Source organism: Hypanus sabinus, chromosome 18 (genome assembly GCF_030144855.1).
Source record: "Hypanus sabinus isolate sHypSab1 chromosome 18, sHypSab1.hap1, whole genome shotgun sequence".
In the NCBI taxonomy this organism is placed as follows: domain Eukaryota; kingdom Metazoa; phylum Chordata; class Chondrichthyes; order Myliobatiformes; family Dasyatidae; genus Hypanus; species Hypanus sabinus.
In genome coordinates, this window is record NC_082723.1 from 40,019,175 (window position 1) to 40,042,257 (window position 23,083).

The following is a 23,083-nucleotide window of genomic DNA, read 5'->3' on the forward strand; positions in this document are numbered from 1 at the left end:
GCGTTGGTCAGTCCGTACCACTCTCTGCAGTGCCCAGCGATCAAGGTTGGTGCAGTTCCCGTACAGGTGGTGATACAGCCAGTCAGGATGCTCTCAGTGGTGCCCTGTAGAAGGTCTTGAGGATCTGGGGGCCCATACCAAACTTCTTCAGTCGCTTGAGGGGATAGAGATGTTGTTGTGCTTTTTTTTTGCCACAAAGCCAGTGTGTACAGTCCAGGTGAGATCACCGGTGATGTGTATACCGAAGAACTTGAAACTACTCACCCTCTCAAATGCAGATGTTGATTGGGTAGATTCCCTCCTGTAATCCACAATCAGCTCTTGGTGTTTAGGAGGGTAGATGGTTACAATTAAGGATCCATAGAACAGCAGCATTTAAAATTGGCTTGACTGACAATCATTGATCTGATAAGATCCTTTAATGAAGGAAAGCTACTGTCTTTCTACATCTAGCTCTCGTGAAGCACCACTACGGTTGATCGTTAACTTCTTTCTGAAGTTCCTTAACAAGCGAAGTTCCATCAAGCCAGCAACGTGCCACTGCAGAGCTGCTCTCTGAGGGTTAAAGAGAATGGGTAATAAAGGCCCACCTTGCCAGCAATGCTCACATTCTGAGAATAAATAGATGGAAAAGGCATGAAGCTTGGTAAAGGTGGTCGAGGAGGCTGACGTTATAGTCAGGTCAGCAGAAAAGGTCATTGGCTGCAGTCTACGATCTTTGACTTGGATGTGTTTAAGACAAAGAAATGAGGAGATTGCAGACACTGGTGACCCTGCAAAATGTTTTTTCAAAAAGCTCCCTTCTGGAAAGCCCAATAGGGCTATTAAAACAGAAGCTTTATGCCATCTTAAAAGTTTCTTACCCCCAGGCAGTTCATCTGATCAACCATTCTAGTTAGCCTCCTCCTACTTTCTATCTATTACCCAGTCACTGCACTGAAAACGCTCTAAACCATTTTTATAAAGCAGTTACAATGTAAATATGTGCTGGTATTTACATATTGATGCACATTTTATTCTATAGCCTTTTAAACTTTACTTTAGCCTCTAACTTTATTTTTATTTATTTTTTTATTCTTTATAATTGTTGAATGTTGTTGTTCTCGGTTGTGTGACATGCCGACGCACCACAGCGTGTAAATGTACAGTAAGTGCGAGAAAGGTTGACCCTTGATCACTTGCAGCTCTGTCGTTCTTTAATAGAAAGAATATAACAATGGGAGACTTGTAGATTCGCCGCACTGATGTTTGAACACAGTGAGACCCGACTCATGTACAAGGATGACCATAGCTAGAGGATCAGGACAAAGGCTTGCTGTCTGACGATGAGAACGCTGGCAGACAACCAACAAGAGAGGAAAGCTTCATGGTTATTCCATCCTCATTCAAGGTGGAGCTCACAACCTTTGCAGAGAACACAAGGGTGAGCTCTTCGCCGATATCTTCATCTTAATTGTGGAGGGAATTATCTCACTTTTCCACCTCCGCCTCGAGGTCCCCTCGAGACTTTTGCCATCCAATTGTGAAGCAGCTGAGTCCAATGGCGTGTGACTGTGGGCTTTGTAATATCACATCTGTAGGACTGAAGGTCAGTGTCTGAGCCACTCCACTGGCGCGTGACAAGGTAATAATTCTGAACCTGAGATTGATGGGTTTTGCCTGCCAGAAGCATAAAAGGAAATGGAGCTGAGGGAGATGGATGAAGAAATAGACCAGTTAAGAGTTTGTTGAATGGTATCAAAGCTAAGCAGACCAAAATCCTTATACGTTTACGTTCGCCAGGGCTGTAACATTGAAAGAAAGAATTACAATGTGGCAGAAAGGGCATTCAGCTCATTGTACCCTTGACATCTCTCTGAAATCACTCATTTGCTGCACTCCCCTGCTCTTCATCCAGTTCAGATTTTTTCTGCCCTTTTAGCATTGATCTAAGTGCATTTATTATTCTTGAACATAGAACAGTACAGGCTCTTTGGCCCAAAATGTTGTGCCAACCTTTTAACCTTCTCCCAGATCAATCTAACCCTTTCCTCCCTCATAGGCGTCCACTTTTCTTTTATCTATGTACCTATCTAAGAGTCTCTGCTGTGCAAAAGTCTCAGGATATATATACACCTTAATACTTTTATTTATATATATACACAAACACACACATACACATATACATATATACACGTACTTGTATATTTACACATACATACACACACACACACACACACACATACAGTGCCTATAAAAAGTATTCAGCTCTCCTTGCCCACTTGGAAGATTTCATGTTTTACAATATTGAATCACAGTAGATTTAATTTGGCTATTTTTGACACTGATCAACAGAAAAAGACTCGTGTCAAAGTGAAAACAGATCCCTACAAAGTGATCTAAATTAATTACAAATGTAAAACACAAATTAATTGATTACATAAGTATTCACCCCCTTTAATATGACACACCAAATTATCACTGGTGTAGCTATTTGGTTTTAGAAGTCACATCATTAGTTAAATAGAGATGTTTCATTAGTTAATTGGAACATCTTGTGTGCAGTCAAGATGTTCCAATTGATTGTAGTAAAAATGCACCTGTATCTGGGAGGTCCAACTGCTGGTGAGTCAGTATCCTGGCAAGAGCTACACCGTGAAGACAGAAGGACACTCCAAGCAACTCCATGAAAAGGTTATAGAAAAGCACAAGTCAGCAGTGGATACAAGAAAATCTCCAAGTCACTGAATATCCCTCGGAGTGCAGTTAAGTCATTCATCAAGAACTGGAAAGAATATGGCACAGTTGTAAATCTGCCTAGAGCAGGCCATCCTCAAAAGCTGAGTGACTGAGCAAGAAGGGGATGAGTGAGGGAGATCACCACGAGACCTATGACAACTCTGGAGGAGTTACAAGCTTCAGTGGCTGAGATTGGAGAGACTGTGCACACAACAGCTGTTGCCCGGGTGCTTCACCAGTCACAGCTTTATGGGAGAGTGACAATGAGAAAGCCACCATTGGGGGGGGGGGGGATAAATCTTTCATGAAATCTCAGCTAGAGTTTGCTGGAAGGCACGTGGGAGACTCTGAAATGAGCTGGAAGAAGGTTCAATGGTCTGATTAAAACAAAATTGAGCCTTTTGGCCATCAGACTAAACACTATGTTTGGCGTAAACCAAACACCACACATTATCAAAAACACATCCTCCCGACTGTTAAGTATGGTGGTGGCTGCATCGTGCTGTGGGGATGCTCCATTGCAGCAGGCTCTGGAGGGCTTGTGAAGGCAGAGGGTAAAATGAATGCAGCAAGACACAGGGGAATCCTGGAGGGAAACCTGATGCGGTCTGCAAGAGAACTGCGATGGGAGAAGGTTTGTTTTCCAGCAAGACAATGACTTCAAGCATAAAGCCAAAGCTACACTGGAATGGCTTAAAAACAATACAGTTAATGTCCTGGTGTGGCCAAGTCAGAGTCCAGTTGAGAATTTGTGGCTGGACTTGAAAAGGGCTGTTCACTCGCCTATGCAATCTGACAGAGTTTGAGCAGTTTTGTAAAGAGGAATGGGGGAAAAATTGCAGTGTCCAGATGCACAAAGCTGATAGAGACCTATCCACACAGACTGTAACTGCTGCCAAAGGTGCATCTACTAAATACTGACTTGCAGGGGGTGAATGCTTACACAATCAATTACTTTGTGCTTTATATTTAAAATTATTTTAGATCACTTTGTAGAGATCTGTTTTCATTTTGATATGAAAGAGCCTTTTCTATTGATCAGTGTCAAAAAAAGTCAAATTAAATCTATTGTGATTCAATGTTGTAAAACAGTAAGACATGAAATCTTCCAAGAGGAGTGAATATTTTTTATAGGCATTGCTAAGGTGCCTAAGACTTTTGCACAGTACTGTGTATTGGTTAAAATAGGAAGTGGGTTAGGAAACTGAAATAGTAAGTAATTAGCTCAGTAGTATTAAGTGTTATTTGGTAACTGGAAAGATATAATATACAGCATTGTGCAAATGTTCCTCCACAACTGTTCAATCTTCTTTCAGGAATCTTTTTGCCTGGTGCTTCTGGATCGCACAGGATTGTGTTGTAACTAGGTTCCTCTGTTCATGGGCACGTTAAGGTCTAATCAACAATCAGCAGGATGTAATACAACCTTCCTATTGACACGGGAAGGTAGGCCGAATGCCTGGGGATGGGTGACTGCGTCAGTGCAGTGCCAAGGAGACCAGGGAACCAAGGGTAACATAGTGCAGGGGTTGGAATTGTACCAAGCTCTAGAAATGGTCGCCATGGTAGCGCTGCGGTTAGCGCGACGCTATTATAGCTCAAGGTGTTCCGGAGTTCAGAGTTCAACTCCGCCTCTGTGTGTCAGGAGTTTGTACATTCTCCTTGTGAGCCGCTTGGGTTTTCTCCAGGTGCTTGGGATTCCTACCACAGGTGAACTGGTCATTGTAAATTGTCCTGCAATTACTGGTAAATTGGTGGGTCGCTGGGTTGTGTGGATCATTGGGCCGGAAGAGCCTGTTTTGCACTGAATCTCTCAATAAATAAATAGCTTCAGCCAACCTTCCTCCACCAAAATGTACAGAAAGAATTATTTCTGTAGAAAGAAGGCTAGAGGTTGTGCAAAGAAAGTGCGGGCAGAGGGCATATAAATATTTTAAGCGTACAGTAATATTGAACATTTTGAAATCAGTCCAACCACTAGCAATTACTTTGCCTCCTCTGTAGGACCATTAAAGGCCAGTCACCACATCAAGCCAGATGCCAGGTATCTGTAACATTGCTCTGCCACTGGAGCAAATTCCTCACCCGTGCCTTTGTTATCACCGGAACCTGCTCCAGTGGCCTCTCCTGTGTTCCCTTTGGAAAGGTTCGCTTGCAAAATATGCTGACCCCCCTTGTACCAGCTTGCACCACTCACATACAGCTCCAGGCCAGTTGACTTACTCTGGTACGCAGCCCAGCAACACCCTGAGTTTAAAATGCCTATCCTTACACTTGAAGCACTGTCTGGCCATGTCCCTCTCAGACCTTCCTTTGGAGCTCCTTCAGTTCCGGCTTATTGACCATTCCAGCTTCTGCACAACCCTCTCTAGTCCTTCCCCTTTCTACCCTCTCTCTTGCTCTCTGAGAAAGATTAAGTTCAATATTCCAGAGAACTTCAACTGCTAGTGACATACTCTGGGATGGTTTACTCCCTGAACGTCACTGCTAGTTGCTGGATTTACTTTACATGACAATAATCACATATCAGCTTCCACAGTGCGGCCAATAAAAGTCAATTTCCCAAGGACAGTTCTTGTGGATTTTTGCCTCTCAGCAATATACAGAAATAACTGGAAGGAAGGTTGAAGCAGGGTGTTATTTTGGTCTGTCATGGTGAGGCAGCATAATCAACAAGAAATAATCGAACGTTGAGCTTTGATAATGTGAAACAAGATGCATCCTTTACAAAAGACGGAGATGACCCCTTCCTTGAATTCCAAAGTACAGGTTGCAAGTCATCGTGCAAAACATACAGATGTCAATTGTAATAATGGATTAAATCTCTTCCTCTGCTCCATCAAACATTGCTAGGTTGGACACAGAAGGAAGCTCCCAGTATGCTATCCAATCAAACACTCTAGGACACTCAGAGCACCCCACAGATAGCACGCTCCCCCTCTGTTGTTGTTTCAGATGCTGGCACAGAGCAGATTTATTGAGATACAGTGCAGAATAGTCCCTTCTGACCTTTCAAAATGCACTGCCCAGCAACCCCAAATTTAACCCTAGCCTGATCACGGGACCAGTACAATGACCAATTAACCTCTCCACCGGAACGTCTTTGGAATGTGGGAGGAAACCAGAGCACCTGGAGGAAACCCACGTGGTCACAGGGCGAATGTACAGGCAGCAGCGAGAATTGAATGGTGAGCATTGTGCTGCCCCACTGTACACTGTCCCATCACGCACTCTCCAGGGCAGTTACAGTAATATACCACCTTGAGAAGCTAGGATTCATTTCCCTTGATTCACAATGATCAAAGGATGAACTGGTAAATTTATGAAGGATTTTGATGGAGTACAGATGGAGAACTGTTCTCACTGCCAAGTTGGAAATTGCAGTTCACAGAGTGTATGTGAATGGTAATTACCAGAAGGAAGATGATCATTTCTTTTACCCAGAGAGGTATAATGGTTTGAATGAACTGCCTGCAAATAAATTCTGAAAAAGGATTTGGATTAATAATGAAGGAAGATCACGGCGGTAGGACTAATTCAAAAGCTCTTTTAAAGTGCTAGCTCAGGCGCAATGAGATGACTGGCTTTCTACGCTGTCAGGTTTGATGATTCTGAGGGATTCAGTTTCCAGACTCATATTCCAGCAGCTTAAAAAACACTTCTGTTAAAAGTTTTTGCAGAAGACAAGGACTGAAGGATTCACAGCTCATTATTGGACTCCTTTTAATGATAAAATATAAAGAGGGAAGTACAGAGGTTGAGATTTAACAGTCATACCATTCCTTTTAACAACAGTCTGTAGCAGCACAAGCCGACCTCTGCATTTGTTAATAGTCGTGGAGATAAAATTTAAACTCATATGTGCACACACTCTGACAACAGATGGACACATATATACAAACACTGTCCACACGCACGCACGCATCAATCAAGTGAAGATCCATCCACATACATACACACACGCACAATCATGTGAAGATTTGTGGCATACACACACACACGATGGCATTAAGATATGCAGCTGCTTCCCCAACACACACACACACAAGCACCCAAGGACACAGATGCATGAGCACGCTGATAATTGTAGAGTTCATTAATATGACAGTATGGTTTGGACATCAGAATCTTACTGATGGGTTGAATATGAGACATTTAACTTCTTTAAACAGCCCTGGGCTGATTTCAGAACCAATTCTTAAAATACCAGGTGCTATGATGGGGAAAAAAAAAGTACTCCTGTTAAAGACTTCTAAATATGATGCACCTCACATCGTTATATTGACACACATTTGTTAAATGGGCTATAACAATGTGTCACTGACAAGCTGTGACACAGAATCACCATGTGACGCACTTAATGCAGAAACCAGGTTTCAACAATTACACCTCTTCACAATAAAAAGCAAACTCCTCCCAGTGATGGCAATGAGGCAGCTCAGTATGGTTGCAGCAGGTAACAATGAGGGGCAAATCCAGCGAGTCCAATAGTTCCTTCCAAAATGATTCTTCCTGCTCCTTTGGTCAGTGCGTTAGTAATTGCAACCGGTCTTGATCACCGTCTTTCCCAGGTGCTTGGGCTGAGGTGAGGAGAGCCCTCGCACGGGAATTAATCGCCCTGCCAGCCCACCCTTTAACATCTGCAAGATTGGGCAGGTGGCGAGGATGCTTCGGACAGGTCGGCTGGGATCGTTGCCATGGTCACCCGGGATCCACTCACTCCAGATCCCAGGCTTGGCGGGAACAGTATAGGCCCAGCTGCTGTCAGAGTCTGAGGCGAGATATGAACGGGGTGGGGGTGAGGGGAGGGGTTAGGTGGGATGATGGAGGGTGGGGGTCAGAGATAGAATCGAAATGAGGGTGGAGGTGAGGTTGGGAGAGTAAGTGGATGGGTGGGGTGGAGGAAGGGAAGCAGGGGAGGGCTGGACGAAGTGGATGAGGAGACAGCTTGGGGCTTGTCAGAGGAGAGAATGGCAGAGGAGGAGGAGGAGAAATGGGGAGGGGACTGAGAAAGGAAGAGAAAAGTCAGGGACGGCATGGGGTGGATAAAAGGATCGGTGGAGAAATGGCCATTCTAGTTCACTCTGATTTCAGTTCTGTTGTGTCTGAAATCAGAGAAAGCCGATGCTTCACAAGAAAATACCACACATGGAGAGAATTGCCTAGGGCAAAGCTAAGACTCAGTTTTGCTAAGTGTTATTTCTGCAGAATATATATATACCTGTACATATCTACAGATCTATATATCTCTAGACTGACTGTACCACTGTGGAAATGAATGTGGGTTTAGAATTCATCAGATTTGATGATGTGAAACAGTGTGACGTTGTACAAGACCTGGTGGCCATTGTTCCAGGTATAAAGGGCTCGGTCCTTGGGATTGTAATCCAGCATGGAGATGTGGGAGTACTGGTTGTGGAACTGGATGTCAGTGTACTCGTAGGTGGAAGTGTTGGTGTTGTACGAGTAGTAGACCTTGGCCCCACCCAGGTGTGAGTTAGTCATGTAGAGGGTGCCGCAGATCATGAAGGCTTCTCCGGCGCTGCGCTTCGGGTACCCCGTGTTCCAGCTGCGCAACACCTTCAGGGTCACCAGGTCCAGCTTGCTGATGACGATGTTCCCCGCGTTCTGATTGGTGGCGTAGACGGCCCACAGCCCCCCCTCGTCCACCATCAGGTCGATGTCGGAGTGGCCTCCCCAGGAATAAGGATACATGTTGTTGTAGCCCGCATTGTCCAGGCTCCGTTGGGCGAGCAAGCGCTCGGTGGGGATGTGGAACTTGATGATCGTGTGGCTCTGGTACTTGTTGAAGTAGAGGGTCTGGTTGTAGACCACCTGGCCTGTGCCGGACCAAGGGTGAGGCAGCCGGTGCACCGTGAAATTGTCCGAACTTGTGAAGTCCTGCAAGGACTTATAAACACGTACAAAGCGGTTGTTATGGTAACCGTCCATATAATAAACCTGGAGGGAGAAAAGAAAGAGACAGTCAGGTTGGGCTCTCTGGTTCGATGGACCTTAGTGCTCAGAAAGCTCAAAGAATGGCCTGACAACACCTGTTGAAATGAGGAAAGGTTTGGTTGAATTAATGTGGGTGAGGCCAGAGCTTAGTTCATAAGCTCAAGAGATCTGCAGATGCCCGGAAATCGTGAGGAACACACACAAAACTCTGAAGGAACTCATCAAGTCAGGCAGTATCTATGGAAGGGAATAAATAGACGACATTTCAGGTCAGGACCCACCCTGATGAAAGGTCTCAGCCTGAAACGTGGACTGTTCATTCCTCTCCATTGATGCTGCCTGGCTTGATGTAATTCCAGTATTTTCTGTGCCTTGCTCACAAATTTAAAATTGTCAATGTTAACTTCAGCAGGCAATTCCTCACCGAAAGAATGTAAGCACACGTGACGAGGAACAGCATAAAACCACAAGGCACTTGGAGTTCATGAAGATTTATCTAACCTGAATAAAGACCTTTTACATCAGAAACTGCTGTCTCCGTGCGGCTCACCCAGGGGTACAACAAGCGTCAGGAGTTAGAGGAACGTGACCAGAACCAGAGTGGGAGCTCATCGCTGCTTCAGGCAAACGGACTCGAGTGATGAAGACACTGGCTTCCTTTGCACTTTCCCGTGGCACCTAGAGCTGGCAATGTGTTGGCAGCGAAACTCGCCAATCATTGTGCGACGTACTTGCCGCAGTCGGTGGCAAATGAGGAAGGCTGGTGCAGAGGACTGCTCGTTGGGATCCCAGTTGTTGTTATGATAATAAAGCTAAACCCACAACAGACAACGTAAGAAACCCGAGGGAGGGGTGCAACGGGGGACGCTGTGGAGCACTGAAGCCTTTCATATTGCATGTCCAATTGCTCCCTTCCCTCCCCTTTGCAGGGTATTTATTTATTAATTAATTATTGAGGTTTACGGCGCGGAATAGGCCGTAAATCCCTTCGAGTGCTGCTGCCCAGAAATCCCTCAATTTAATCCTAGTTTTATGACCAAGCCAGTACAGTTTTGAACTGGAACACCCGGAGGAAAGCCCCGAGGTCACATATTCCTTACAGGCAGCGGCCGGAATTGAACCCGGGGTCACCTGTACTATAAAGCATTGTGCTGACCCTAACTACTACGCTACCCTGATACAAATCTAATTACACTGAATGAAACAATACAAACCACCCCTAACAACTCCTCAAGAGCACGTCCCTCACTCACTGGAATACTGCAGCTCTGGATCCATGCGTTCAGCTCCCTCCCCACCTCTCCCCTTCGGGCTGCATCCTCTGGACAAGGTGAAAACAGTTTGCCCCATTTACAGTCTTGAAAAGACCAGAGGTATCGCTCCTGCTTCAGGAAGCATGTCGGCGGGAGCGATATCCACACCGGGCTTTGAGCGGAGTGCTCCCGGGTTCGAATCCGGCTGTGTTGGGAGAACAGACAGAATGATAAAGAAACTGAAATAATTCATGAGAGCATGAATTTCGTAATGAGAGCTTTTCATAATCAATTCGTTCCATCCCAGCAGCTCTCTTCTGAATCTTTACCATGGGTGTAATTTTTTTTAACATAGTGGTAGGATTAACTTCCATTTGAGACTAATCTTTTAAATATCCCGGCACTTGACTTGTTTCATTGTCTGTCAACAACCATTGTTGTGAGAGTTTATTCTCGATCAATTTGTTAAAGAGAGACCCAGTGTTCAGTAAAGGGCACTGCAGGTAAATTGGGCAAAGGGGAGGGTGCGGCCAATTATGAGGTCAGGTTTCGTGGACGAGGCTCAAGTGAAGATTAACCCGTTGACCCGGTTAATAGACAATAGGTGCAGGAGTAGGCCATTCGGTCCTTCTAGCCAGCACCACCATTCACTGTGATCATGGCTGATCATACACAATCAATACCCCGTTCCTGCCCTCTTCCCATATCCCTTGACCCTGCTATCTATAAGAGCTCTATCTAACTCTCTCTTGAATGCATCCAGAGACTTGGCCTCCACTGCCTTCTGGGGCAGAGCAGTCCACATATCCACCACTCTCTGGGTGAAAAGGTTTTTCCGCATCTCAGTTCTAAATGGCCTACCCCTTATTCTTAAACTGTGGCCTCTAGTTCTGGACTCACCCATCAGCAGGAACATGCTTCCTGCCTCCAGTGAGTCCAATCCCTTAATAATCTTATATGTTTCAATCAGATCCCCTCTCATCCTTCTAAATCCCAGTGTATACAAGCACAGTCGCTCCAATCTTTCAACAGACGACAGTCCCGCCATTCGGGGAAGGTAGGGTAGACAAAGAGAAGCTGTTTCCTCTGACGGGGCTGTGGGGAGGAAGCGTGCATGCCTGGTTCCTGAGGAGCAGATTCATCGTTGTTTTTAATTGATATATAACTCGGTTCATTAACAGCTGCGGCACAGAGGGACTGAGATACAGTGAAAGCTTTGGAGAGAGCCCGACAAGAGAAACTGATGTTAAAATTAATTACTTCTGAACAACGGAAGAGCTCAGCATATGGAATACAATGATGGTATTTAGCAATCCTGAGAATGATTAAGTGGTTGGCTAAGTTGGGTACTGTGGAGAATCGAATGTTGAGGTACATTTACAGAAATCCTTTACTGTATCAGGAAGACTTCAGTTAGATAAAGTGCCTTTAAGATCTGCGTGCATAGCACCAGGTTATCATGCACTGATCACTTCGTGCCCGTTTTAACGTGTTTGCAAGTTCTGTCCAAAAGGAAGGATTCAGAGGGTTTCCAGGCAGGATCCACACTTAGCGGTGTTGTCATAATTCCCAGCGTCGTCCGGGCATGAAATTGGAAACACGTGGAGCACAACTGACAGTCTGGACTTTTGACTCTTAGAGAAGCAAGTGCAATTCTTGCAAAGTTTCAGGTACCTGGGGCATCAAAGCTTTGCTTTCTGCGTTTTTTCTTCCCGCTCGGCACATTGTGATCTTCGTTGCTGGGTTGCAATAACAATCACAGCACACGTGCCCCACAGTAACGCGGGCAACTCGCGGCATTGTGCTTGATCAGTGCGGGTGAACAAGGGGCTGGGATTACGTGACTTCACGTGTTCCGACCCTCTTTCCGCCTCCTGCCCACGTTCCCTCTTCTCCATGGTAAAGTACTATGGCCGCCAAAGGCACTGCCACACTTCCCGTGAAAGACATGACATCCAGAATGATCTCTGACATATGTTCACTGACTTGTGGCAGCAGTAGGATGAAATACATAACATATACTATAAATTACAGAAGAAACATACTCTCTATCTATATATTATATATGTACACACACAGACACATACACAATGTGTCTGTGTGTGTATAGGTAGCGCAAAAATAGTAAGTTTGTAATTATAGGTTGATGGCCCATCCAGAGATCTGATGTCTGAGGGGAAGAAATTGTTCCTGAAACACTGAGTGTGTGACTTCAGACTCCCGAGTTCAAATGTGTGCTGTATTAAAACATTGTCCACATAAGGGGAAAAGAACAAGCTAATAATTTTTAAGGATAAATTTCCAACACTTGAACATTTTTCATTGTGAGCTGCCCAATTGGATGCTAGGGTTAAATGAAGCATTTATGTTTGGAACATTGAAAGTGGATGCGATCCAGCTTCTTGGCAAGCGTGCCTATTTTGATCTCCACAGTTGTAAGGGCTTGCATATTGATAAGACGTTTTCCATAACTCAGGTGTTTCCTGAACGCTCTGTGGTATTGTCACCACTGTGATGAGAAAACACAGTGAGATACGAGCAACACACACACAAAATGCTGAAGAAACCCAGCTGATCAGGCAGCATTTATAGAAGCCAATAAGACGCTGCCCTTCCTTCAGCACCTGGTGTGTGCTACTCTGGATTTCCAGCATCTGCTGAATCTCTTGTGCTTGCAATAATATGAGGTCAAGTTAAGATATTATTTAAGGGATAAATATTGACTATGATCTTTACACAGAGGGGATAACAGCACAAAGTTAACAAAATAGTTTCTACTGGGGGATAATAAGACTGTTTGCAATGGTGCAGTAGTTGGCTGTGGGATTGACAGGAAGGAGGAGAGCTTTGGACTAACGCAAAGATGGTCTAGTCAGTCTGGCAGAGAAAAAGCAAACAGAACTTTACCCAGAGAAGTGCGTGTAGGTAAAATGCAGGTGGAGGAAGTAGAAGGCCTTGGAATGGATTCTTAACAAAACACACACAAAATGCTGGAGGAACTCAGCAGGCCAGGCAGCATGATGGAAAAGAGTAATCAGTCAACATTTCAGTCCTGCCGAAGGGTTTCGACCCAAAATGCCTACTGTACTTTTTTCCATGGATGCTGCCTGGCCTGCTGAATTCCTCCAGCATTTTTTGTGTGTTGCTCAGATTTCCAGCATCTGTAGATTTTCTCTTGCTTGTGCATAGATTCTTAACAGTGGCAGGATAGATTAATTAGATGGTTATAGGAGGCAGCAGGGAAATAGTGTAAAGGTTACGTTAAAACCCGTGAACTAGTGAGACCACAGCTGGAGTATTACAGTACATACATTATGGGAAAGATGTGATCATACTGCAGAGGACATATGGCACAGCTAGAAAAAGATGACTGTGAGAACAGTCTGGATAAACTAGGGCCAATTCATCTGGAATAAAGGAGGATGAGGGAAACTTGCTGGATTTATAGAAAATCATGAGGAGCCCGGAGACGAATGGGCAATACCCATTTTTCCAGGCACCGTGGTCAAGAATCAGGAGGCAGACATCTAAAGTGATTTGGCAGTCACATGGAACTCACTGCCCGGAAGGATAGGATAGGTACAAACCCTCATCACAACTGCTGAGTATTCGGATGTGTACTTGATGAGCTATTTTATGGAGTTGCTGTCCAGGGTGCTGAAAGTTGTGGTTGGGCTAGGCAGAACAGTAATAATGGACTGAATGACCTCCATCTGTGCTGTAAATTTTATATAAACCTGTAACAAATGCACATGTTTTTTTTGTGAGATTGTAATGTGTACTGCCAGAAATATATTGGTTTGCAATTACGTTGGTGGAAATTTTGTCTTCGTGTTTCTCACCCCGAACTCTGTGAATCGGAAATGCTTATGCCTTTAAGATGGCAATGGTGTGCTCCCTCAGTACATCAGCAGGCTAAAGTCTTGCTTCTGGTATCTTTCACATCCCTAACTCACCATGACATTCAGCTTGGATGAATGGGAGCCTCTTGGCTGATTATTTTAATTTGTACAAATCCAGCCCAACAAGCACCAAATCAATCAAGAAAGCAAAAGTTGTGACTTTATCTGCTGGCCCAGCTCAAGAGAAATCTCTGAGCATACCTTGAGCACACATTTAAAAAATAGACAGTGAAAGGTAAACTTGACAAATGTAACCCCTATTGAATGCCCAGAGTCTCCTGCATATAGTCCCGTACCCTACAAGCTTACCAAGCTATTTGAACCTTTCCCAGTGGTCACTCTCTTCGGGGTCTCTCTTTTATTTCCTCGTTTCCTACATCCATCATGTTCCCCTGCTCTCAAAATCTCCTCCTTCCCAATCCTCTGATTATCACTGTTCCATTATAGCTGAGTGCCTTCAGCTGCTTAAAGCCCTAACATTTGTAATATCGTCCAAAACCTCTCCACATCTTTTGTGACCCATCTGCAAACTCCTGGTAATGCTTTGTGAGGCTTAGTGTAGAGTTTTCTTTGGTAACTCTTTTTGCCTCTAATTATTCTCCCCCCCCCCAAAAAAAAAGTCCTGAACTGTATCTGCTGCCTGCCTACATCTTGATGAAATTCATCACAATCTTTCCCATTCCTGACTGCTTTTCCAAACTTTGTGTCATGTTTACTGAAATCCAGGCCTCTAAGGCGTATCAAAGACAGAAGTGCTCACAAGTCGTCTCTTTGCTTTCACAGTCCCTCCCTCTACCCCCAGCACTGAGGTAAGGCGATAATTTTTGAGTTGACTCCATGACTGGTTGGGCTTACCTTGGTGTCTCCCTCCGGTGAGGCAGGGTCAGTCATCCAGGCACCAAACCGCGATCCTGAAGTCTTGACAGTGAGCGGGTTACTGATTCCTGTCAGCTTGCCACAGGCTGGAAGTGATGGAGAGAGGGTGACCAGGCTGAGAGGAACTAATCCTGGATGGATGTACGCTTTCCATTTAATACCGCGCCTCCTCGATCTGCTTCTGCCTCTTTCCCACGTGGGGCCTACATGAAGGATTGCTCCCATGGTGTGAAGTATATGCTGGGGTTGTCCCCATAGTGTGAGGGACGTGATGGGTTTGTCTGTACAGAGTACTGGTGAGGCCACACCTGGAGTACTGCGTGCAACTCTGGTATTCTCACTTGAGGAAGGATAGACTGGCTTTGGAGGTGGTGCAGAGGAGGTTCACCAGGTTGATTCTAGGTATGAAGGGGTTAACCTATGAGGAGAGATTGAGTCGTCTGGGATTGTACTCGCTGGAATTCAGAAGAATGAGAGGAGATCTTATCTAAATATATAAAATTACGAGAGGGATAGATAAGACAGAGGCAGGAAAGTTGTTTCCACTGGTGGGGGAGACTAGATCTAGGGGACATAGGCTCAAAATTCAGGGGAGTAGATTTAGGATGGAGATAAGGAGGAGCTGCTTTTCCCAGAGAGTGGTAAATCTGTGGAATTCTCTGCCCAATGAAGCAGTGGAGGCTACCTCAGTAAATATATTTAAGACAAGATTAGATAAATGTTTGCATAGTAGGGGAACTAAGGGTTATGGGGAAAAGGCAGGTAGGTGGAGATGGCCAGATCAGTCATGATCTTATTGAATGGCGGAGCAGGCTTGATGGGCCAGGTGGCCGACTCCTGCTCCTATTTCTGATGTTCTTATGTCCCTGTAGAGTGAGGGCTATGCTGGTGTTGACCCCTCGAGTGAGGAATATGCTGGGGTTGTTCCCATAGGGAGAGGACTGTGCTGGGATTGTTCCCATAGTGTGAGGAATGTGCTGGGATTGTTCCCATAGGGAGAGGACTGTGCTGGGATTGTTCCCATAGTGTGAGGAATGTGCTGGGATTGTTCCCATAGGGAGAGGACTGTGCTGGGATTGTTCCCATAGTGTGAGGAATGTGCTGGGATTGTTCCCACAGAGAGAGAGGAAAGTGCTAGGATTGTTCCCATAGGGAGAGGAATGTGCTGGGATTGTTCCCATAGAGAGAGAGGAGAGTGCTGGGATTGTTCCCATAGAGAGAGAGGAATGTGCTGGGATTGTTCCCATAGGGAGAGAAATGTGCTGGGATTGTTCCCATAGGGAGAGGAATGTGCTGGGATTGTTCCCATAGAGAGAGAGGAATGTGCTGGGATTGTTCCCATAGGGAGAGGAATGTGCTGGGATTGTTCCTATAGTGTGAGGAATGTGCTGGGATTGTTCCCATAGGGAGAGAAATGTGCTGGGATTGTTCCCATAGGGAGAGAAATGTGCTGGGATTGTTCCCATAGGGAGAGAAATGTGCTGGGATTGTTCCCATAGTGTGAGAAATGTGCTGGGATTGTTCCCCTAGAGAGAGGGGTTTGCTGAGATTGTCCCCATAAACATTCTGATGTAATTCACTTGCCTATGATGAGATATGATTTGGTTTTCAACTGAGCTGCTTATTTTTCGATGGAACATCCTCAGACTACCCTGCATCCCCAACTGCTCTGTCCTTGGCACTATTGGGACCTGTGGAAGATCTGCAGCGATCCATGATTGGATCTCACAGGGAAGCCTCCTCCTTCGGCCGGCGATGTTGGCTTTTCCGGTGTGGCTGTCTCACTGCGACATCCCTCCGCATGGCTGCTGTGTCGGTGAAGTGACCGACTGCAGCAAACCTTCACCACCTCTCCCATCTGGCAGGTGCTGGGTGTGTGAATACCCGGCCCGCCGAGTGCGTCAGGCAGAAGGAAGATCCCAGAATTCAATTCCGGAATTAGCCTGATGTGATGGGTCAAGGAACATCCGACTCCTCCCGAGGAAACAAAACCTGCTCGCTGCAGTGAGCAGTTTGCTGCGGTCAAAAATGGCTGAGGTTCAATGTCTGGTCGGGACACCCTGTGTTTAGACAGCCTACTGACTACCACTACCTTGTGTATGGAAGGGGAGGATCTGGTGGTGGTGAGAACGGGAACCAGATGGCAGGGAGAAGTCCTCATCCCTGCAGGGAAGTGGGAGATCAGCTGAGTGCAGGGAGTGTCGATGAGGGGAAGGTGGCGAGAAGAGGAGTTATTGCAGCACTATAGGCTGCCCTTCCTCTTCCCTGCAGGGGCAGTAGGGAGAACCTACCGAGACCCCTTCCACTGCCTCCAATCCGCATTTTAACCCCTACCCTGCAGACCCCAAGAGGCGGGGATGGGGGAGGGTGGGGGGGAGCTGATCCCGCATAACACGTTGTCGCGTGATTCGGGGCCTACCTAATTTTTGCATGCAGGCCCGAAGCCTGTCCTCAAGACTGGAGACTCTGCCCAGGAGCTCTTCATAGTCGTACGCTCCGATCTCCTCCTGCAGCGCGGCCAGTACAGCCGTGAGGTTCGATGCTTCCGCCTTAAACTGCAACACCAACTTGGCGTCAGCTCTATACTGTTCCAGCACGGGGATCAAAGGCAAGAGTTCATCCATTTTCGATTTTAGGGCCTGCAACGGGTAAAATAATCTCTATTCAGTTGTAATTGTGGCAAAATAAAAATCCCAACAGCTCCCTGCACCCTGTCCAATCTTACTGCTGAAAGAAAGGACTTCCATTTCTTTCCTTCCTTTAGCAACCTCTGGACTTCCCGAATGGAGCCAATTACAGCCACTGCAGTGTTGTTGTCAGTGGTGAGGCAGGAAAAATTGCAGCCAACTTGTGCACAGGAAGCTCCCACAATCCGAAACGTGGGAATCAGCTTTCTTTAATAGATTCTAATTAGGACGATAAAAATTGGCCAGGGCAGTGGGGGAGAACTCTCCCTGCTATTCCTCAAAGTGTGTGGGATCTTTCACCTTCATGGGGATTATGCATTCAAGTCTTTGCGTGTGTGTGTGTGTGTGTGTTTGTATCTGACTCCCTACACTGACACTCCCCAGGGCAGAGGTCCCAGGGTTACTGACTCCCCCTTGTCGTGTGGCTGAAGGAGCATAGAGTGAACAGCACACCACAATAGTTCGGAAAAAAAGAGCCTTTATTTTTTTTTATTATTTTTTAGAATGCGATTGGGTTAACATGCTTTCAATCACGTAACAAAAGGACATTCAGAGATGCATCAACAATTTTTTTTGATTTGTATATATACATTTTTAAAATATTTTATTTAAAACTAACACTGATTAAATGGTTTAACATGCAGGAGGACTCACAGCAAAGATTAACAAGTCAGCTTTGTACGTAGTAAAGAAAGCCTTAAAACTGTCACTGTGTGTGATTTTTTTTTCATTTTTTTAAAACTATATAATAGTGCAAGGTCAGGAGCCCAAGACCACGATTACAAAGATTTGGACTTGTATCTTCGTTCAATCAATGACGCTTTTCAAAAAAACTTTCTTAACTTAGCCCTGCAAACAAACAAAAATAAGAGCGATACCACTGAGGATCTGCTGCTCTCCCACAGACACAAGATACCCTTTTCAAAACCTGACCCACCACCACAGCATCGCATCCTCGAGAAGCCCACTGTTTAAGGAAGGAGGGAGAGTTTACGGATCAGTTTGCCTTACAACAATTGTTGGGAAATAGCTGAAATCTATTTTTAAGAAACTGGTAATAGAGGATTTGAAAAATAACAATAGGATTTCCAGAGCAATGAATTCATGAAGTCATCAGTACTCTTTTTAAAAAAATTTATAACCAAGAGGGTGGATTAGGGTGAACCAGTTGGGGTGGTATATTTGTACTTTAAGAAAGCCTTAATAAGATGCCACACAATAGATTTAAAAAAAAAATTTGAACACGTTACTTGGAGTAACACACTGGCATAAACTGGGGATTGGTTAAAGAATTGAAAATAAAAAGCAGCACTAAACTGGTCATCTTCAAACTGTGAATCTTGCCCACAGAAGTGCCTCTGTCACCTGGACATTCTCAATATCAATGATTTGGCCAAGAGGACCAAGTGTGATATATCCAAACTCAGTGATGCTACTGGGCTAGCTGGCAGTGTGAATTTTGGCAAGGGCACAGAAAGATTCCAAGCAAATATAGACAGAAGAAAATAGATATCGTAAAGCCTGAAGAGTGGCAGATGATGAAAGGACTGAGCAGAGTGGATGTTCCCATCAGAATAGTAGAAGAATTTCCTGAATCAGAGAATGATGAATTTGTGAATTCGTTGGCACATCAGGCTGTGGAGGAGTATTCAAGGCAGAGGTTGACAGCTTCTTGATTAATTGATTTGGGTGGGGGTGATGGGTGGTGTTAAGGGTTACAGGGAAAAGACAGAAGAATGGGGCTGAAATCAGCCAGGTTTGAATGATCTAAATCTGCTCCTTTGTCTTAAAGTCGTATGTCACTGGCAATGTAACGTGGTAAGTTCAGACACATTAGAAATGGTAAATATCTTGAAAATGGTTGGAAATTATAAAGTTTTCAGATGACCTGCTTCTCTGTTGATGTGAATCATTGATAACACACAAGTGCAGTGGCCAATGAGAAAAATGGGTTGGCCTTTATTGAAAGAAGGTGTAAGCATAGATGGGATAGAGGGAGTTCCATACTGATTCCTGGGTTGGTGGGTTTGTAATATGAGGAGAACTCAAGCAGGTTGGGTCTGAAAGTCTCTGGAGTTTGGAGGGATCTCTCTCTCTCTCTCTCTCTCTCTCTCTCTCTCCCTCTCCCTCTCCCTCTCCCTCTCCCTCTCTCCCTCCTCCTGACTGAAATACAATACCATAAAGAGGAGCACCTTCCAAAATCAGAACTTCAGAAACTTTCTTTGGTCCAAAAGGTTATGAAGCAAATACCTTGACAATCTCCACAATCCTTCTGCTGTAGGGAAGTAAGAAGTACAGTTTTTCTTGTTGGGGGGGGGGGGTGCAAGGTCCCAAAGGCATTATATTATTGGGTGGGGAGGGCATTGTTGGGTTTGGTGCTTGGGGTAAAGATAAAGCATGTCCCATAGGTTCACCTGAGAAAAAGCGAGTGCCACATGCTTGGAAACTCATGGCTAAAGGATCCCATTAGCGCTGGGGATTTATGCCAAACTAGATTCTACAGTCTCATTTTGTAAAATTTAGCGAAGTGAAGAGCGTGGTATTGAGTGGGTCAAGGAGAAGGGATGAGGCTGAGCGAAGGAAAGGGATGGGGATATAAGGTAGTGGAAGGTAGGAGTGCTTGGGGATAAGAATCAGGGCAACAACAGCAGAAGGTTGGGGTCAGGAGGCAGGGAGAGGTGTGTAAGGGCGCAGGAGAATTTCCCTGAGGTGAAGAGAAGTGGACCAGGAGAAACATGGAGGTTCAATAGGGATTGGGATGGCACGAGGCATTAACAAGGAGTCATGGGATACTGTGGCAAATGGGATGGGGTTGGTGGAGCGTGTGGGATAAAGATACAAGGATGTCACGGCAGGTGGATATTGGTGTCAGGTGTGTGTGTGGGGGGGCAGTGTTGGATTGTAAGGGATATCGATGTGATGTGTTAGGTGCACAAGAGGGGGAACTTCAGGTGCTCGGGACACGGTCTGTTTAGGAGATTCAGGCAGAGTATTATAGGGGGAGGCTGGCTGTAGCGATTGTGATTAGGGAGTTTCAGGAATGGGAGTTGGAGGGAAGACCAGGGCAGCAGAGGAGTAGGAGTGAGAAGATGGGCGGAGGGGAAACGAGTGGGTGAGTAGGAGAGAGAGGACGGGAGGGGTGGGAAAGTGTGAAAGAACAGAAGGACAAGGTGGAATATGGGGAAATGGTGGAAACAGTTGGTGGGGCAGATGCAAGACATAAGAAGGAAAAATGCAAGGTCAATGTGGTTTCCTAAGTCTTTATCAGTTGCATCATGAGAGGAGAGGAGTACAAAGTGGAGCCTCCATCCTCACCATAGCAGGGTGCAAACTCTCAGCAAAGAAGAAACAGTGTGAAGCTCCAGCAAGTACTATATTACATGTTACAGCACAGAGACCTGTCATTTGACTTAATACACCTGGCAGTGTTTATGGTCCACAAGCTTACTCCCACCCTACGTCGGTGCTTTCTGTTCCTTCTTCCCAGGCACTGATCCAACTTGCTCTTAAATGCATCCATTAATCCATTATCCACTTCACCTACTCATCTGTAAGTAACAATCTCACCGCGCTCAATAAATTTGTATTTGATTAATTAGCAACTTTCTTATATTCATGCCTTTCTCTACACATTTATTCAGAGTTGCATACAGTTATTACTGGTCTTGCTTTCAGGGTAATTTCTGAGCAATTGATTTGGAGGCACAAGTTAAAATCCCACTATGGAAGATTTAAAGTCAAATTGTTTCATGGAATCGCAGCTCTGGAGAGCCTAGAAGGTGGCCATTTGCCCCATTGTGTCCATGTTAGTCAAGAACAGGTTATAGGTTAATGATACCCAACCTAGTCCTTTAACTCACTCGTCCTTCCCGTAGACATCTCAGGCTTTTTCTGAATCAGCTCTATCTGCCTTTATGTGCCCTTCACACTGGTCCATTGGTGTCTCCCTGTAGCCAAGACCTTTCTTACAATCATCAATTTTGGTATTATCAGCAAAGTATGGCCTCTATTTATGCATGCGGCAAAGGGATAACCTAAGACCTAGCAGCAGGAATGCTAACTGTGTAAAACAACCGGATGATCATCTCACTCACGAGTGCCCTTCAGTTTCTGAAAAGTGAAGTCCACTGTTCTAGCAAATGGCATGAACAAAGAAAAAAAAACGGCCTGTCAAGATTCCAATACCTTTCCTACCGCTAACATTATGCAAATTAGCCTTCAGTTCTCTTGGCTTCTTCCATTTCCTTCCTTTAAATATCAGGCTGCCTGCCAGTCCTTTGACACTTATTCCCTTTGTAATATATGAAATGCAATGGCTCTTTTTCAATACTTCTCCAATTTTGCTTAATATGAATGGACACAATCTGTCCAGAACAGTGCTTTTATCCTCTTTAGGTATGATTAATTTATCAATGATCTCCACTTTGTCTTTTTTTTGTTCAATTTAGTGGCTCTGTTATTCTTCCAAGGTAGCTTTTGTTGTTAAGATGGGAGGAGCCAGTGCAAGGTGATGGGTCATGGTTTGCCTGATTTAGACACAAACAGATGGTTCAGATGGCTCCCTGCTACTGACGTACCACCCACTTATCTTTCTATCCATCTACCACCCGCTCCTCACCCACCTCCATACACCAACGTCAACTGATATTATTGTAGCACTTTCATCATAGTTAAACCACACAATGCAGTTCACAGAAGCAATAATTAAACTGTAGTTAACACCAACCTACGTAAGGACAAGTAGTCAAAGCATGCCTAAAAGGTTGGCTTTAAGGAGCAGTATAGAGGAGGGGGAGAGAGAGAGAGAGTATAACAAAGAAAAAGGCAGCTGGAGACTTGGCCAGTAACAATATAGTGACCAGACAATGGGTGGACAAGAGGCTAAAACGCAAGACTTCTTGGATTGTGGTTGAATTGGAGGACTCTTCAAGGTAGCAGGAAGTACAAAATTAAAGGTATTTGTAACAAGTATGGGAGCTCTAAAAATGGATGTTCTGCTGGATGCAGAGTCAATGGCAGTGAATGACACAAAGGTGATGAATGCAAAAACTTTGGTGCATGTTAGCAAGTGAACAAAGCAGACAGGAGCGATGAATTTTGCAGACGATCAAAAGTGGGTGTGATGGATATTCACTTCTTTGCCAATGGGTCCCTTGTTTTTTTTTGCAAAGTTTGCTTTCTAAACACAGCAGCTGCCACATGTAAGATCAAACTTCCAATTAATACTGTTCTGTTTAGTTTCTGGTCATAAATGGGAGTCAGTGTTCAGTTATCAAAATGTAAATGGCAAACAGTAATCAGTTTGAAGTTAAAACGAAGTACAGGCTATAAAGCAGCTTTGAAGATGCTCTGTCTGTGAGAAGTAAGAAGTACCTCGAAGCATTTGCTTTATTGCTGTTCAAGAGTAGAGCTAATGAGAATGGGTTGTTTAATTTTGGTTCTTCCAAAACAGGCAAGCTGACCATGTTGCTTAGTTCAAGAAAGCTTGCAGACCAGATGGATAATATAATTTAGCATATCAATAACTGATGTGTATATAGTTGGGAATTTTATGTACTCAAGGAAGTTAGCTTCACAGTATTAATTAAGATCTATGTCTATAAGGTACTTTTAGACTGTCTGTATTAAGAGAATATCTGAGGAAATATAATATGTGTGTGATGTCACTCAAGTGGAAGAGAAATGTTAT

General features: G+C 44.8%; 1 protein-coding gene across 2 annotated transcripts in view; it reads right to left on the reverse strand.

Annotated features, from left to right (window-relative positions):
- Positions 1–6,424: 6,424 nt before the first annotated feature.
- Positions 6,425–23,083, reverse strand: part of olfm1b (olfactomedin 1b) — a 39,877-nt gene continuing 23,218 nt past the window's right edge. For both annotated transcript variants that reach the window (XM_059994248.1, XM_059994246.1), the window contains exons 4-6: positions 17,127–17,346; positions 14,687–14,793; positions 6,425–8,679 (exon numbers count right to left, since the gene is read on the reverse strand). In XM_059994248.1, coding sequence (XP_059850231.1) covers positions 8,005–8,679; positions 14,687–14,793; positions 17,127–17,346 — 1,002 coding nt within the window. In that variant the 3' untranslated portion in view covers positions 6,425–8,004. The remainder of the gene's footprint in view (positions 8,680–14,686; positions 14,794–17,126; positions 17,347–23,083) is intronic.